The sequence below is a fragment of the Hyla sarda genome, chromosome 9 (assembly GCF_029499605.1).
Source record: "Hyla sarda isolate aHylSar1 chromosome 9, aHylSar1.hap1, whole genome shotgun sequence".
NCBI classification, from domain to species: Eukaryota; Metazoa; Chordata; class Amphibia; order Anura; family Hylidae; genus Hyla; species Hyla sarda.
Genome location: NC_079197.1, coordinates 129,096,677 through 129,114,435, shown reverse-complemented (window position 1 = coordinate 129,114,435; position 17,759 = coordinate 129,096,677). Strand labels below are relative to the sequence as shown.

Here is a 17,759-nt window from a genome sequence, read left to right as displayed (position 1 = left end):
TTCACTGTGATAGATAAGCGGCAGATTGCTACATGTATGTAAGCTACTACAAATGTTGCATATACAGTGGTCCCTCAACATATGATGGTAATCCGTTTCAAATGGACCATCGTTAGTTGAAACCATCACATGTTGAGGGATCCGTGCAATGTAAAGTATAGGATGTTATACTCACCTGTCCACGCCGCTCCGGACAGTCTCTGCTGCCTGGGATCGGCGCTCTTCATCGCCGTTGCTGCGCACGCGGCTTCTATTGTATGACGGGACGTGCGCGGCGATGTGATGACTGAGAGCGAGGCCATGCAGGGGATCCCGAAGAGGACGTTTTGGAGCGCCAGGGACAGGTGAGTGATCACCACCGGACCACACGGGGCACCGTAAACGGCTATCAGGTGACGGCTGAAGCAGTCTGCACTGCAGGATAGCCGTTTATGCGATGGCCCCGACATACAAAAGCATCGTATGTTGATGCTGCCTTCAAAATGCGATGGCCTCTGAGAGGCCATTGCATGTTGAAATTATGATATGCCGGGGGGGGGGGGGGGAGGGGTTTGGGGGTGTCACTGTGAGAGACAATTACTGATGGCCGAGCTGCATTGATTTTTAATCACTATAAAGGGTGTCGGAATAATCTTTAATGAACATTAATAAGTAAAGTTTTAAAGGTTCCCTATTTTTGCATAATTTTTCAAATATTGGGAGACTTCCATCTATTGATACAAGTATCTATCAGTTAAGATAGATATATAGATATATGTATGTGTGTGTATATATAGATATGTATGGGTAGATAGATGTGTATAGATAGAGGTAGGTATAGATATATGTGGAGGGGGAGATATATATTTTTTCATACACACCTACAGACACACACACCCCCCGATATAGATAACAGCACAGCCCAGTTCACTTAAATGAGACTGAGCTGTAATGCCAGGCACAGCCCAAAGACTTAGGGTGGTGCTGTCTTTTAGAACTACAGGGACACCTGAGCACTTACGTACTGAGGGCATATTCTAGTGTTATGAATTCAATATGTAAAACCACACAGAACCTCTTGATTTGAAAAAAATTTAAAAAAAATTCCTGTATTGGATGGTTACAAACTGCAAACAGACTTGCTGTATTTTTACTTCCTATAGTTAGTCATTTACAAGTTCCTCTTGCTGAAAATGTAAAGGAAATAAATGAGACGTAAGCTCAGGTGGGACTGCAACCTCTGTTCTACCTATTCCTATGGCCCTGCATGTGTGTATAAAGTGCAAAACCTTTGTACATTCTATGGGGAACTTGGTAATACTTACACTAGAAAATGTATGTAAATTAATTTATTTATTATATATAATTTTTTTTTTTTTTTTTTTGCATGACTATGAATTTCAGAGCAAAATGCCAGAAAACAGCATATTTTTAAGCTGAGGATTGTGCCAAAATGTGCAACTTTTTTTTTAGATCAGAAAACTTACAAGCCTTTTTATAATTTAATATACAGTATTTCCTATAAGTGTATGTAAACATGTTATCTCTTTGTGACAACTTCTCCATAGTGACATCATGTTGCTGGGGGATGTTGGAGATCTTATTAGATCAGTTTTTTCCAGCCAGGGTGCCTCCAGCTGTTGCAAAATTACAACTCCCAGCATGCCCAAACAGCCTTTGGTTGTCCGGGCATGCTGGGAGTTGTAGTTTTGCAACAGCTGGAGGCACCCTGGTTGGGAAACACTGTATTAAGTTAGTTTAGCTCTCCCCTACCAGTGGGAATACACATGCTGCTGGCTCCCATGGAACCTGTTATGACAACCATATTAGTTGTTATACTGCTTTCCAGGAAACGTTTAAATTGTATTTTATCTTGCTTAAGATGACATCTTTTACAATATACAGCTCGTCCTCAGCATGATCAGTTATTAACCCTATGATCACCGGCCTATATTGAGTTGTAGGATGAAGTTTTTCTTACATACTGTCCACATTTTTATTTTATTTTCAACTTTTTTGCCATTCACATCGATGTTACTTTTTATATCCGGATTAGTGAGATACCAAATATTGTATAGTGTTTCATTACTTTTTTTTCACCATAGCACATCTCTTTGAATAAATTGTCACAAAGACAAAAGGTTTTAATTTTACACTTTTTTAGTTGTTTTTTTTAGTGTTTTTTTTTATTCTAAAAGTCAATTTGTGAACTTTTTTTTTTTTTTTTAGGTACATCAGGTATCCATTTTTTTTTTTTTTTATGTTGGGTGGTGTATATACAGAAGGAATAAATCATAATTACTAAAAATGTAGTGAAAATGCCCCCTCCATGCATCTCTATGGGAGAGCTAGAGGTACATAGTCTGGGTATCTCTGGCTGTCCCATAGGGATGAATGGAAGGGGCATGTCGGACACAGTTTTGTGCTGTGGTCGACACTGTGCTGTGGTCGAGCCAGGCGGGAGATATGGGTGGGGGGTCTCAGCGGTCAGACCCCAAGCGATCTTACACTTCCTATACTGCAAATAGGGAATCTTTTTTTTTTTATGCTGGACTACTCTTTATGTTCAGGGAACAATCATTTTTGTCCGGACCAGTTTTATTATTTTTCAAACTATTCTGTAGAACCACAATTCAAAAGCAATTTTTGATTTTTATTTTGTCAGGAAGCATTGTGGGTTTTAAGAAAGGGGACCAACAATTATGTCCACATTTGTATACTATATGCATTTGTTTTATTACCTTTAAAAAAATAAAAACGTATTTAACACTTGCAAAATGCTTTTTCCGATATGATCGTTTGATTGCTACTATAATGCTACTTAGTAAAAAACATTACTTCCTGTTAGTGCTGGGCGGTGTACCGGTTCATACCGAATACTGTTGTGTTTTATTCTTTACGATATGAATTTTTCACATACCGCAATATCATAGCAACCAACTCCAATGCATAATGGTGTAGACCAGTGGTCTCCAACCTGCAGACCTCCAGATGTTGCAAAACTACAACTCCCAGCATTGCCCGGACAGCCTTTGGCTGTCCGGGCATGCTGGGAGTTGTAGTTTTGCAACATCTGGAGGTCCGCAGGTTGGAGACCACTGGTGTAGAGAAACGTCCGGCTACACAGTGACTCTGGGAAGTGTAGTCCGAGCTTCACTGAACTGACTGTAAGGAGCTGGGAGGAGACTACAACTCCCGGCGGGCACGTGACTTCCGGGCGGGTGTGGGAAACTTGAGCAGAACTGCGGAGACATGGAGGAGAGTTACCGGGGCGGCCTGACCAAGACCCCGGGTACCATGGTGAGGTTTTTGGTCATATGCCCAGCACTACTTTCTCTTGGTTATGGATTGACAAGACCCTCTGTTATGCTGTACTACCTAAAAGGGGACAGTTGCTGTTGACTGTGGCATCTAGAAGAAAAAGAAATGTTGTCTACATTATTTTTCCTGACTAGACCCAGATACAGAAGCTGTATTTTCTTTATTTTTGTAATCTATTTTTTTTTTCTGATTTTTCAATTGTGTTTTACATTATAGGGGCCACCTTCTTGCCTGAACTGTTACAGCATTTAGTGATATGCTTTACTGCAGGACCCATAGACAATCGATAGCAGTAGACAGGACTTGTCCCATTTAGATTAACTGGAGACCTTTCAGAGGTCATTCACAGGGAAGGGGCTTTCTAATCTCTGCTGTGAATGTTGGCGCATCCAATGTTATCTCTCTACTGAGCTATTGAGAAGAAAGACATTACTGGGAAATGATCTGTACAGAACAGGAAGTCTTAGCTTAGTTTTAGCAATAGTGGCCTCAATGGAAACAGCAAGATTTCAGGTTTATTATGAAATATACATAGCAAAATGGTAAACTATATAAAAAAAATCATAAATAAAATCTTGGTAAAAAATATGGTGAACATAAAAACCATATTTAAACAATATGCCATGATTAAGGGCTAACACCCGAAACGTGTGGGCTGTTGTCCTGTATCCTGCATCCAGATTTTTATGCCTAAATAAACCTAATAGCATCGGACACCGCGTGCTGGACTTTCCTGTTTATATTTAAAGAATAGGTTATTTTCTGATGACACATTCCCTTTAAACCTCCAGGATCACAGTTCTCCAGTGCAGGCTGCTGCAACTGGACTCTGCATCTATATTCTAGATAGCATATGCGGCTCCTGTTCTCCTAATAACCCCATGATGTCGAACCACAACACAGTTGCATCATGGGGCAGAAAGTTCTAAGGTTTCTCTGGTTGGAAAAACAAATTAGTGAATATTGGTCCAGGTTTACTATTGCTAATGTACCAGAATTTTGACAAACTTTAAGAACAGTCTGCACCAAAAACAGCCTTCTAGGACTTGCACCAGATTCACTATGCAATTTGTACACTCTTTTGACACTTTTCCACCATGTCTTGAAAAATAGACATTGCCTTTTAGACACGCAAAATTCTGGTGCAAACTCTGGCACTTGTTTAAACCAACTAATAGATGGTGTAGGCTTAAATCTGTAGCATTTAAAAACTGTCTAGCTTATTAAAGGGGTACTCCAGTGGAAAACTTTGTATTTTAAATCAACTGGTGCCAGAAAGTTAAACATATTTGTAAATTACTTCTATTACAAAAATCTTAATCTTTCCTGTACTTATTAGCTGCTGAATACTACAGAGGAAATGGTTTTCTTTTTCTCATGAGCACAGTGCTCTCTGCTGACATCTCTGTCCATTTTAGGAACGGTCCAGAGCAGCATATGTTTGCTATGGGGATTTTCTCCTATTCTGGACAGTTCCTAAAATGAACAGAGATGTCAGCAGAGAGCACTGTGGTCATGTCAGCAGACAGCTCTGTGTTCCAAAAAGAAAACCATTTCCTCTGTAGTATACAGACCCTAAAATGTACTGGAAGGATTAAGATTTTTTAATAGAAGTAATTTACATATATGATTAACTTTCTGCCACCAGTTGATTTAAAAGGAAAAAGGTTTTCACCGGAGTACCCCTTTAACTCACCTGCCTGTGTTCCCCGTTGCGCCAATATCTGTGTCCTGTTCTCTGGTCCCTGTCTCCTTCTTGATTTAAAAAAATAAAATAAAATAATTGTTTTCCACAGGAGTACCCCTTTTAACTATTTTGATACTGTGATAAGTCTGTCTACATTTGTGCTGTCTGAGTTCTAGCTTTAATAAATCTAGGCCACTGACTTAATAGAGGGGATTCTTAGATCTCCAGAGTTAGGAACTGGCAGTGTCCTTGGAGGACTGTTCTGAACTACAATAGGTTATTGATTTGATTGGCAGCTGTGTAATGCCTAATTTCCCCTATGATGGCGCTGAAGCAAAATTAAACATTTACAGAGAGGCCACTCTGAATTCAGAGGGTAATTCCGATTGCAGCAGCCTCCCATTGTTTTCAGTGTTTTCTATGCTGTACTGTGCACACTGCAGAATTTCTGCTGTGCTGTCAATTTGGACTGCACTAAATAACCACGCAAACATTAGTGCTAAATACTGCTGCACATGTAATCTCTGACAGGATTTTCTCTGAGCAAAAAATGACAGTGTGTTAAGTTCTGGGGCATTTTATGATCCTCTTATTGTTTAGCAGCCGATTCAAACAATTCAAGGTTGTCAAGTGGAGAACCCTATTTTAGGTTAGGAGATCTGACATTCACTTTTTATTGTTAATTCCCTAATTTTCACCATTAAGTTTGCCTGAAAAATTCTTAGTCCCTGACAATAGCTCCACAGTAATGTCATAATGGCACGTAAGCTGATGTTTCCCCGGGAGTGCAGTCACCCTAAGGGCATTTGTTATGGCTTCTGCTGCATTATGTGGTGTCGGAGCTTTAGTGACCCGCACGTGCTGTTACATTAAATGTACACTTACATTTAACTAGTGCTGATTAGTAAGCTCGTACCCACAGCCACCACACTTGACATTACTTAATGTTACCTGTAAAACGCACCACATTTTATGCTAATACTAACCATCCGAGCGCCGGCATCTTAAATGAATGATTAAGCTTCACATTAACATAGTAATGAAGGGAGCGTCTGCATGGAGTTCGAGCGCTAGCATGACGTGAATTTCTGAGAAGCAATTAAAGCTTAAAGCACCTCACACTTATAAGAGAAAAAGCTCTTAACTTTTTCCTAATACGAGAAGATAAATAACATAAACATAAATACGTAAAACCTATGTTCTGCAATCAGAATAAAAGCCATCCCAGAAATCCGTATCCAGCAGGGTTTAGGGTTAAACTCTATTATGTCATCTTTCTCTTAAAGTGGTACTAAATGTTCTGAATGCTGTTTTCGCTCTGCGGGGGTCGGCCATGTTCCTCATGACGTCACGGCCACGCCCCCTCAATGCAAGTCTATGGGAGGGGGCGTGGCTTAGGCACGCCCCCTCCCATAGACTTGCATTGAGGGGGTGTGGTTGTGATGTCACGAGGGACGTGGACGACCCCTGCAGCGCAGAAACAGCATTCGGAACTAAATGTTGGCCAGTGCAGTACCCCTTTAAAGTTTTTGGTGACAGCCTTACCCCAATGAGAGCTACAACTCAGCTTTTTCAGACTCTTAATGGAGAACTCCAGAATATAAAAATTGTCCTCCATACTGCCGGCAGTAAAAAAATAAAGATGTACATACCTTCCTTCGCTCCCCCGGGGCCTCCGGTAACCGGCTCCGGTCTCTGCCACGATCCTCTTCCTGGTTGCTGGTGGTCGGCGAGTCATGGCTGAGCGCAGTATGACTCGCTGACCACCAGGAAGAGGATCGCAGCGGTGACCGGAGCCGGTTACCGGAGGAGCGGCGGAAGGTATGTACATCTTTATTTTTTTACTGCCAGCAGTATGGAGGACAATTTTTATATTCTGGAGTTCTCCTTTTTAAATGGTAAAGCCTGTTGTTTCTGCAGTGTTATGGAGTATGAGCGATACATGGTAATTAAGAGTAAAGGAGAGCCCGATGAGTATTGATGTAAAAGCTGTAATAGTACAGTTTACAAAGAACCAAGAAATAATTTAGCGTTCTTCACTGTGTGTTTTCCCTGACATAAGGCAGCATCAGCCTTCTACAGTATGTTTATAGTGCAGAGCAATATGACTGTGCGTCTGACACAATCGACACCTATATGAAGGCTGCATATGCTTGTTTATGCCCAAACACATATGTTCTTATTGGTGTGGAGCTGAATCAGATTCCTTCCAGCCCATAGCAGAGCTCAGGACACCCTGTGAATAGGAACGTTGAGCACGTTGGAGATGACACAAAGCAGCCTTTCATCGGCTTGTGATTTCCATACCTAAAAGGCCTTACAGGCACAGAACATAAGTGGACTTGTTTGCTTTGAGGCAGAGAAGGTCGTCTTACACCGTTGTTCCATCCAGATCCTGCCAATTGCTTTTTTAAGACTGGAAAGGAAACTAAATGAGTTTTATGGTTTGTTTACTGGGCGCTTATTTCCATGTGCCCGGCTCACCATACCTGTATGAAATAAAGACTCTTTCACACCATGGCTGCTCTTTCCAGTATGCTGCATTGCCGTGTTTTTCAGTGAGCTAAGCTAGAATTTCCTGCTTTACACAGAAGTCATTGGTTTGGTCTCAAAGTACAAACTCTCTTTATATATGTGTCCAACTGTGTCCAACATTCATTGAGGCCTGTGAAAGCAGAGTACTGTGACCTGCATTTTTTTTTCTTGCCAACGAAGTCCAAACACTGGCAGCTTGTAATAACTAATAAAGGATAAATGGGTTCTGGACCTTTAGTATAGGGCACTGATACTCAAACTATATTTTTAGTAAGTGTCCGCTTATCCCTGCCATCCGGTAAATATCTGAGCCGAACCTGGTTCACCTTGCTGCTGCAGTGCCATGCAAGATATAGGTGCTGCCTGTTGTACCCTATTAAGTCGCAGGGTAAAACAAGCTACTTACATGTGGAGGAATTTAATCTACTGTTCCCTGTATGACCTGTATGCAGCCAAACACAGTTCCCCCAAATCTGATTCAGCTACACACCGTGCCCCCAAATCAAATACTACCTCATGGGGCTGGGCGGTATACTGGTTCATACCGTATACCGAAATTTTTGTCTTGCACAAATTTTTCCCCATACCGCAATACCAGTTTGGCTCCTCCCCCTCACATCGGGAACTAATCATGTGACCCGCGAGCGCTGTTCTGCTTCCTCCCCAACAACCAAACCCCACCCCAAAACTATCAGCCCAGCGCTGTTCCCATGGGGGTAAATACTTGCATCACCCGCAAACGCTGCCCTCCTTGTCATCCTGTTTGTTGCGGCCGCCGGGCGCTGACACTTAATACCAGTGATCTTCAACCTGCGGACCTCCAGATGTTGCAAACCTACAAGTTGTAGTTCAGGCAACATCTGGAGGTCCACAGGTTGAAGACCACTGCTCTATACTGTTCGCTATGCCCGGGCTGCAAAAGGTAAACAAAATAAACTTAAACTCACCTTCCCCGTCGGTCCGGACCTGCTTCCAAGGGAACGGGAACGTCGGAAAGCCGTCAGCCTATCACTGGCCGCAGTGGTGTTCTGCCTCGGCCGGTGACAGGCTGAGCCCACTGTCATGTAAGGAGCTGGCTTCTTACATGACAGTGGGCTCAGCCTATCACTGGCCGAGGCGGAACATCACTGCGGTCAGTGATAGGCTGACGGCTTTCCGACATTCCCATCCCCAGCGTAAGGCCGACGTCGTAACATGCCTTAAAGTTTATTATGTTTACATTTTTTAGGCCGGGGCATAGCGTAAAGTAGAGTGTCAGCGCCGGCGGCCCACAACAAACAGGAGGACAAGGAGGGCAGCGCTTGCTGGTGATATGTGAGTATTTACCCCGATGGGGACAGCGCTGGACTGATAATTCATTTGGGGGGGGGGGGGAGAGGGAGGGAAATAACGTTATATCCCGTGAAACCCGCTTAAGTTACAAAAATACTGTAATACACATATTTGTTCATACCGCCCAGCCCTACTACCTCACTCCGTGCTCCTGAATATCATACTGCCACACACTGTGCCTCCTGCGTGCAATACTGCCACACATTGGGGAAGATTTATCAATACCTGTCCAGAGGAAAAGTTGCTAAGTTTCCCATAGCAACCACTCAGATCACTTCTTTCATTTTTTAAAAGGCCTCTGAAAAAGGAAAGTGATCTGATTGGTTGCTATGGGCAACTCAGCAACTTTTCCATTTGACAGGTTTTGGTAAATCTCTTCCATTGTGCCCTGAACTAAATACTAACTACTTTTGTGACCCTTAAAACAATGAATGTTGTCTGTGCCCGCCCCCCACCCCACCCAATAATTGTGCACTTAATTTTCCTGTGCCTTTCCAGCTGTTGTAAACTACAATTTCATTCATGCACAGACAGGTCATGATAGGAGGTGTAGTTCTGCAACAACTGGAGAGCTACAGGTGGGGAAAACGACTGTTCACTCCTGTGCTCCCCTGTCCCAGGTCCTGTGCTGATCCACTACTCTGGCCTCTTCTAGTCAGGCCTGGCCAGAGCAGAATGATGCAGGCAGTGCTAATAGAGGAAGTGTTCTCTTGCTTCGGGCCACCCTTGGCTATTCATTTGTATCAATGTTTTAAAGACATTTATATAAATGAATGCATGGAGAGCAGATATCTCCTCAGGTAAGCTGCTGACAGAATTTTAGCAAAAGTGGTCTGCCAGTTGAGAACATAGGATGTCATGCATATTTTTTCTATTGTTACAGTCTGAGTCATTACTATAAACTTTTGACAGTTTGTCCACACGTCAAATGTAGTGCTGGGCGGTATGAGCAATAATGCATATCACAGTATTTTTGTAAGTTATGGCGGTTCCACGGTATTTAACGCTAACCCCCCACACACACACTCGTGCGATGTCCCGCCACGGCTGGTGATGGGGGGAGCGCACTGTCATGTAAGGAGCCGGCATTCTAGGCCGGCTCCTTACATGAGTGAGCTCCGCCTATCACGGGCAGAGGCGGGACATAGCTGCGGCCGGTGATATGCTGACAGCTCTGTGACGTTCCCGTCCCCAGGAAGCAATCCGCATAAAGATCGCAGCGGAGAACAGTGAGGCCGATACTGGGGGAACGTAGGAAGGTGAGTCAAAGTTTATTTTTGCAGCGTGGGCACAGGAATATGTAAAATTAATCAGTACAGATGTCCTTTGTTAATCATTTCCAGCGCTGCGGCACGCAACTCATTAATTTAAAGTGCCGGCGGCTCACAGAAGGACGGGGGGGAGCAGTGCCCACAGGTCACATATTAGTTCCCCGAAGTGGAGACAGCGCTGCGGCTGATAATTCATTCATTCGAAGTGGGGAGGGGCCTGACCGGTGTTGCGGCATAGGAAACATTCATATCGTACAGATAAAAAAAAAAAACTGTATTCGGTATGAACCAGTATATCGCCCAGCACTAGTCAAAATTTTAGGTCGCACAATGGCCTGATTTACTAAGAGTGGAGGAAAGTTTTCTTTGTGTGTTTCCCCCCCAATCCCCCCATGGTATTTACAAAGTTTTCCCTACATTTTTGCACTTTTCCGGTCTTAAGTTTTGTTGTTTTACACATGCTCTGATCTGTAGGGTTTTCTAGAGCTCAAATCCACCACATTTTCTGTGGAAACCTTTGTAAATATGTTGGGATTTTTCGAAAATGTCGGGGGCACTCCCTCTTTTTGGCAACATGCCTCCTTTTCCCAACAGACACACACTTTTCTCAGGTATTGACAGTAAAATGGAGTTAATTGTTTTTGTTTTTTTTACTGCACAAATTCCTGCGCAGACTGAAATTTTGGCGCCGAACTCTGGCGCACAACCCGAACAGGTCAGGTTTACAATAATAAATCAGGCCAAATGAGGGGCATTTACAAAGTGGTGTGAATTCTTAAAGGGGTACTCCGCTGCTCAGCATTTGGAACAACCTGTTCCGAGTGCTGAAGCAGGCAGCTTGTGACATCATAGCCACGCCCCTCATGTCACACCGCCCCCTCAATGCAAGTCTATGGGAGTGGGCGTGATGGCTGTCACGCCCCCGTTCCATAGACTTTCATTGAGCAGCAAAGTGTGACGTCATGAGGGTGCGTGGCTCTTTTACGTCACGAGCTGCTGGCTCCAGCGCTCATAACAGGTGGTTCCAGATGCTGGGTAGCGGAGTACCCATTTAACTATTTTAAAGCACAAAAGTTGCATTAATAGTTGCAGACGTTTGCCAAATTTATCAAATAGCGCACGGATAAATTTCGCTGATGTAACTTCACACAAAATCTGCAACTTTTTTTTTTTAGGATATGCGACTTTTGTGTGGAAAGTCGCATATACCCTGACTCAAAAGCCACACAGAAACTATAGGACAGGGCTGACTTGACCTGGTAATCCGTCTATTTCTGGAATTGTGCGACAATTTTGCGACCTTCCCCAAACAATCGCACTTAGTAAATCAGTGACCACTGCAAAAATTCTCCAAATGGTTAAAAATCATGGAAATGTTTCTAAAGCAATTGTCCCACAAAAGTTGCATGGACCTGTGTGTGACATTTTGTGAGAGAAACATAAAGAAAGTTGTTTAAAAAGCTTTCTAAATGTCTTGATAAATCCTCCCCCCGAAATGTCTATCTGGAGACTCATTTCAATGGTATCAGCCGGCTCAAGTGCACAACAGCATACTTCGTTGCCTGGCCAGCCAACCTGTCCGACTCATACACTCCATAGACTAAAGCACTGAATGAGTCAGATTTGACAACCAGTCGTGGGGTAACGCACGTTGCCGCGCACTTCACTTAGTTATTACTCACGATACCAGTGAGTCTAAGGACCCGATACCATCTAAACCTTTAACATGTCTGGATGACAGGTTAAAGGACATCTGCAGCGAACAAACTTCTGTGGATAGGGGATAAGTTTCTGATCGTGGGGGGGGTCTGACCGCTGGGACCCCAACATGATCTCCCTAACGTGGCCCCTACATTGCCGCGCGCCGACTAATGCACGTACTGTCAACCTCACAGAGGTCGACCATACGCCCCCATACAGGTCCCCATACAGCTCTATGGGAGAGACGGGGAGGCATGAACGTTGCCTCCCCACCTCTCCTATAGAGATACATGGAGGAGGCGTGACTGCCACAACGTCATGCTGCGGCCAACAAGCCTCCTGCACGGGAGTGGCAGAGCCGTGGCCCAGTGCAGGAGATCGTGGGGGGTCCCAGTGATTAGACACTAGGGGGATAAGTTTTGTTTGCTGCATATTTTCTTTAAAAGTTTTATATTCGTGACACAAACACTTAAAGCTCTTAATGGAGTACTCTGCCCCTAGACATCTTATCCCCTATCTAAGGGATAAGATGAACAAAGAAGCAGTAGATCCAGCACTCTTCTTAGCAGCTTTATTGTAACACAGCACTCGGATAAAATCAGCCAATACATCAAACGCGTTTCGAGCGCATGCGCTCTTTTTCGGCGATCACCTAAAAAGAGCGCATGCGCTCGAAACGCGTTTGATGTATTGGCTGATTTTATCCGAGTGCTGTGTTACAATAAAGCTGCTAAGAAGAGTGCTGGATCTACTGCTTCTTTGTTCTACTATTGGGTGTTGGCTGGACACCGATCCGTGCACATTGGAGGGGTTTTGGTGAGCTGGACAAGTGTCTGTGAACTTTGCTAAGGGATAAGATGTCTGATCACAGGGGTCACGCTACTGGGACCCCCACGATCTCTGTGCAGCACACAGCGCTCGTTTAGAATGATGGGTGCAGGCGGCTGGGGTCGTGACGTCACAGCCACGCCCCTCGTGGTGTCACACCACACCCCCTCAATGCAAGTCTATGGGAGGGGGTGTGGTGGTCTAACACAACCTGTTAGAAACAGTCCCATATAGAATGAACTTGAACGTAAAGTGGAAAGAATGGCCATCTTAGATTGGTTCCCTGCCCGTATACGGCACTTGGCAAATAAGGAATAAAGGGAAACTGGTCCCAGGGTCACCTGATTTTGTCTTGCAAAGAAAGTGAGATGAGCTACAGCCAGGCCTTGTGGTCTTAAAGGAGTGAACAGTTTTTTCTGTGTGTTTTCATATGATTTATTATTGGAACTCCTAGTCATTTTTTGGCATACTCATAGGAAATCTAGTTGTGAGCCAAAACAAAAGGTGCCAGGTTCACCCTGTGCAGGAGCGTGTGTGGCACAGTGACAATCCTGAGACACCACTCCCATGGTACATGATTCAGTGTTCCCTGAGTGTCTCTTGTTGCCTCCATAAGGTATGTGTAAGCTGTTTTGGTTTGTGTTTTATTGTCGCGAGGTCTCCTCACCAGTTCCCTTATATAACAGCCCTGCAAATATGTAAAGATCAAAGTCCAAGAAGCCAAGTATTTATTAACCCTACTCTTCCTGTATGAGCCCATGATGTATTTTTGTGTAGGTCTCTTCCTGCTTAACCCATTGGGTGCCATTAGAGAAGCTGCAGTTTACTGTTCAAAGAATCTGTAGAAATTGTAATAGCAGCCATATTGCTTGGTATCCTGCTTTCCTAGTAAACTGCAGATATTTGGCACAAGAAAAAACTGCTCTGAAGATCAATAAGAATCAGTTACACATGTCTAGGGCTGCAACAATTATTTGTATGATCAGTTGGCGGATTATTTTTTTGATCGAATTAAAGAAATTTGCTGTGTGATCCGTAGCTTTTCAGTAATATGGTGTAGATCTTTAGACCTGGCTTTTTGAAGGCAGTGTTAGTTTTATTTTTTTGTTTTTTTACTTTTTGTTTTTCTTTTGTTAACATATCCTGCTTGGTTAATGGCATAATGTTAATAAAGCAACTTACTAATATAATGCCATTAGTCATACTACACAGACATCTCCATATCAGTTTAGCTGTCTGGCTTCCTAGCTGTGAAATCCAATCACTCTCTGAAAGGAAAAGCTCCCCTCCCTGCACCCCTTCCCCTCCTGTCTGCTTAGGGAGAGACCAGTAATGAGAACAGGGGAGCTCTCATTACTGCTCATTTGATTTTGAGATGGCAGTAACCCTTATTTAAGGTAAGATGGCAGGGAGCCTGTTCTGATGGAAATTACTGTGACTGAGAGAGGCTTCAATCTGCCTTTTCTTATGAACAGTAATATGACTGTCCCCTAATTCACATTAATGGTCTCTCCCTGAGCAGACTAAAGGGAAGAGAGAAGCTGACTGCATTCAGAAAGTGTGACAGGACGCCACAGCTACAAGGCAGGCAGCTCAGTTGATAATGAGGAGGTCTGTGCAGTATGGTTCTTTTGCTGGACAACCCCTTTTAATAGTTCGGACCCATTTAAAGTTCTGCACACATTGATGTATGCATGCATGTATGTTTATTTCCACATGGCATCGATACAGTTAGTCCAAAATAGATGAACAGAAAAGACAAATGAACAATGCTTATAGCATAGCAAGAACTGTCCCTGCACACAGTTGGTGGTAATAGAAATAGTAATGCTAGACACAGTCCTAAGCAATGCCTGCCAAAATGTAAAAGTATATCTAGTGTAAGAACATTTACATAGATAAGACTCAAGGTAGAGAGGGGTCATTCAAGTGTCCCACTAAATTCAGGGAGCAGTGTGTTAGGGGAGAGGCGCACCATGCATTGCACACTTTTGAGATTTCTCCAGGAACTTCCTGTTTTTGCACACAATTTGGGAGAATGGAAATACTGCAACCAATTTCCTCCAACTATTCAGGGTAGAAGAGTGTGTGCCCATCCAGGGCGATAGCTTTCCTCCTCAGACTATATACCAAAAAGGCACACTAGCAGGTCTAAGGGGGTAGGTGGAGCCATGTCATTTATTTATTTTTTTAATTAGTCCCTCTAGGGGACTTTTATGAGCAGCCATTCCAGATCAGTGCATTGATCCATAATCTCATTGTGTGGAGCAAATATGGACCACTGCACCAATTTCACATAACCATTTACAGTGGATTATGTAATTTCCTATAGTCCCCAGCAGAGATCAGCCAGGCACAGCAGAGTATGGAGTGGGCTTGAGTCCTCGGAGGAATTTAACTGCTGTGCATCTACTAAATTGTGGTGCACTGTTTTTTTATTTTGCGATTTGACTGCACTAAAGTTCGCATTGAATCTATATGTTGTGCATAAATTTGTTTCTAATGTACTCCAGTGACTTACGAATGTTTGCTCCACCACCATGAAATTTTAGCCCAGCTTGCCCAGCAGATTTGACATTGCGCAAAAATCTGCACTTATGATAAATCGCCAACATTTATATTGATTTAAACAGCATTGTGAATGTACCCTAAAGATAGCAGAACAGATGGGGTAGCTGTTACATACACACATGCTCCCATACACCTTACCAAGCCTTGTGTTCATGTGTCACTTACCTTACCATGAACAAAAGGATCAGGCAGTTAAATATAACTTGGCTGATCCTTTCCTTCCCAACAATCACTTCTTGGGTGATAGTCAAGAGGTCATCTTGTCCTGCCAAAATTGGGGGTCCAGCTGATGTCTGGCTATGGCTGCCAACTTAAAGGGGTACTCGGTGGAAAACTTTATTTTTAAATTTTTTTTATTTTTAATAAATCAACTGGTGCCAGAAAGTTAAACAGACTTGTAAATTATTCTGGAATGGAGATAGAGAAACCGGCACTGCTGATAATACGTAATAATGTAGATAGATACCGGTGGAGTAATGCTGATTGCAATGACCATATGGTGCTCAGTCTAGAAGAATGTAGACAATTCCAAAGTGTAAACGGCAAGAATGTAAGACGGCACTCGCCAGGCTCGTAGCTTCATATCTTTATTTTCATAGTTGCGGTGGAGAGGGGTGTAGTGTCAAGCAGGTATCATGGCGGAGACGCCATGATAATAAAGATAAGAAGCTACGACCCGGGTGAGTGCCGTCTTACATTCTTGCCGTTTAGACTTTTAAATTACTTCTAATAAAAATTCTTAAACCTTCCAGTACTTATTAGCAGCTGTATACTACAGAGGAAATGCTTTTCTTTTGGGACTTTACTGTCACGACCACAGTGCTCTCTGCTGACACCTCTGTCCATGTCAGGAACTGTCCAGAGCAGCATGTGTTTGCTATGGGGATTTTCTCCAGCTCTGGACAGTTCCTGACATGGACAGAGGTGTCAGCAGAGAGCTCTGTGGTTGTGACAGAAAGGAAATCCAAAAAGAAAATAATTTCCTCTGTAGTATACAGCCGCTAATAAGTACTGGAAGGATTAAGGTTTTTTTAATAGTAATTTACAAATCTGTTTAACTTTCTGGCATCAGTTGATAAAAAATAATAATAATATTTTTTTTACCGGAGTACCCCTTTAAGACGCTGTAGGATAATACCAAAACTGACCTGTTTCATGCAGGTTTAGTTTTTTTTATTTTGGTGCAGACTGAGCTGCTAGTTTTCTGCTTTGCACTAGATGATACACATCAGAAATCCACAGCATGTCTAGGGTCCGAGTGAATTGGATTTCCTAAAACCTCATTCACTCGGCATACTGCTGTGGCTGATTTTTGGAAATTTAATTCTACAATATGTAAATTAGGTCTGATATTTACCTATTTATTGTTGGCTTTCACAAGAAGTGCCCTCACATCCCTTAAAGGGGTACTCTGCTGTTAGACGTCTTATCCCCTATCCAAATGTTAGGGATAAGATGTCTGATCGCGGGGGTCGCTGCTGGAGCACCCCGCGATTTCCTGCTCTAAAAAAACTGGTTCCTGTGCCAGTGGTCATGACGTCAAGGCTATGCCCCCCCCCCCCCCCCCCCCCCCCCCAATGATGACATCACGCCACACTCCCTCCATTCATGTCTATGGGAGGGGGCGTGTTGGAAGACACGCCCCCCATAGGCATAAATGGAGGCGGCCTGGCGTGATGTCACGAGGGGCGTGGCCGTGACATCACTATCACAGCCTCCGGCTCTGAGCATCCTGAACAAACTGTTAAGAATGCTGGAGCCCCGGAGTACCCCTTTAAATATTCAGTGTGTAATATTTTAATGTCTGATAAGTCTATTTGTACCCTCATAATTAAATACTGCTGAATTTGTTGGCACGATATATTGTTGTTGTTAATAATAATGTTCATGACAAGTGGCTGAAGCCGATGCTGCTTTATCAAGTGCTAATATTTTTGATACTTGAAGTGATAAATGTCAATTTTTCATTTATTAATTATTTTATTTTTCTTCTAGCTGCGAGTGGGACCCTTTGATGAGTTCCAGATTGCGACCATGTTGAAAGAAATTTTGAAAGGTCTTGATTATCTGCACTCGGAGAATAAAATTCACAGGGACATCAAAGGTCGGCCCAAGTTGGGTTTTTATGTTTACCCCCTGACTGCAGCTGGGCTGAATTCCATCCATCTCATGTTGTCTTGTGTCTTACAGCGGCCAATGTCCTGCTCTCGGAACAAGGCGACGTAAAACTTGCTGACTTTGGTGTGGCTGGACAGCTGACGGATACGCAGATTAAAAGAAATACATTTGTCGGGACTCCTTTTTGGATGGCACCTGAAGTTATACAGCAGTCTGCTTATGACTCAAAGGTAAGAAGACTGTTTCATATCGATTTTCATTTGGTGCCTCAGGGTACAACTCTCTGCCCTGCATTCAAGCTATATAGAATTGGTGAAGATAGCCGAGCACTGAACCTGGCCATCTTTGGCAGTCCCATAGATTTTCAGTATAGTGCAGTGCATATGCTGGGGGACTATCGCTCCACCCAACTGGTC

General features: G+C 43.3%; 1 protein-coding gene across 2 annotated transcripts in view; it reads left to right on the top strand.

Moving 5' to 3' along the window:
* Positions 1 to 17,759, top strand: part of STK26 (serine/threonine kinase 26) — a 106,268-nt gene that overhangs the window by 74,509 nt on the left and 14,000 nt on the right. For both annotated transcript variants that reach the window (XM_056537949.1, XM_056537950.1), the window contains exons 4-5: positions 17,221 to 17,329; positions 17,416 to 17,573. In XM_056537949.1, coding sequence (XP_056393924.1) covers positions 17,221 to 17,329; positions 17,416 to 17,573 — 267 coding nt within the window. The remainder of the gene's footprint in view (positions 1 to 17,220; positions 17,330 to 17,415; positions 17,574 to 17,759) is intronic.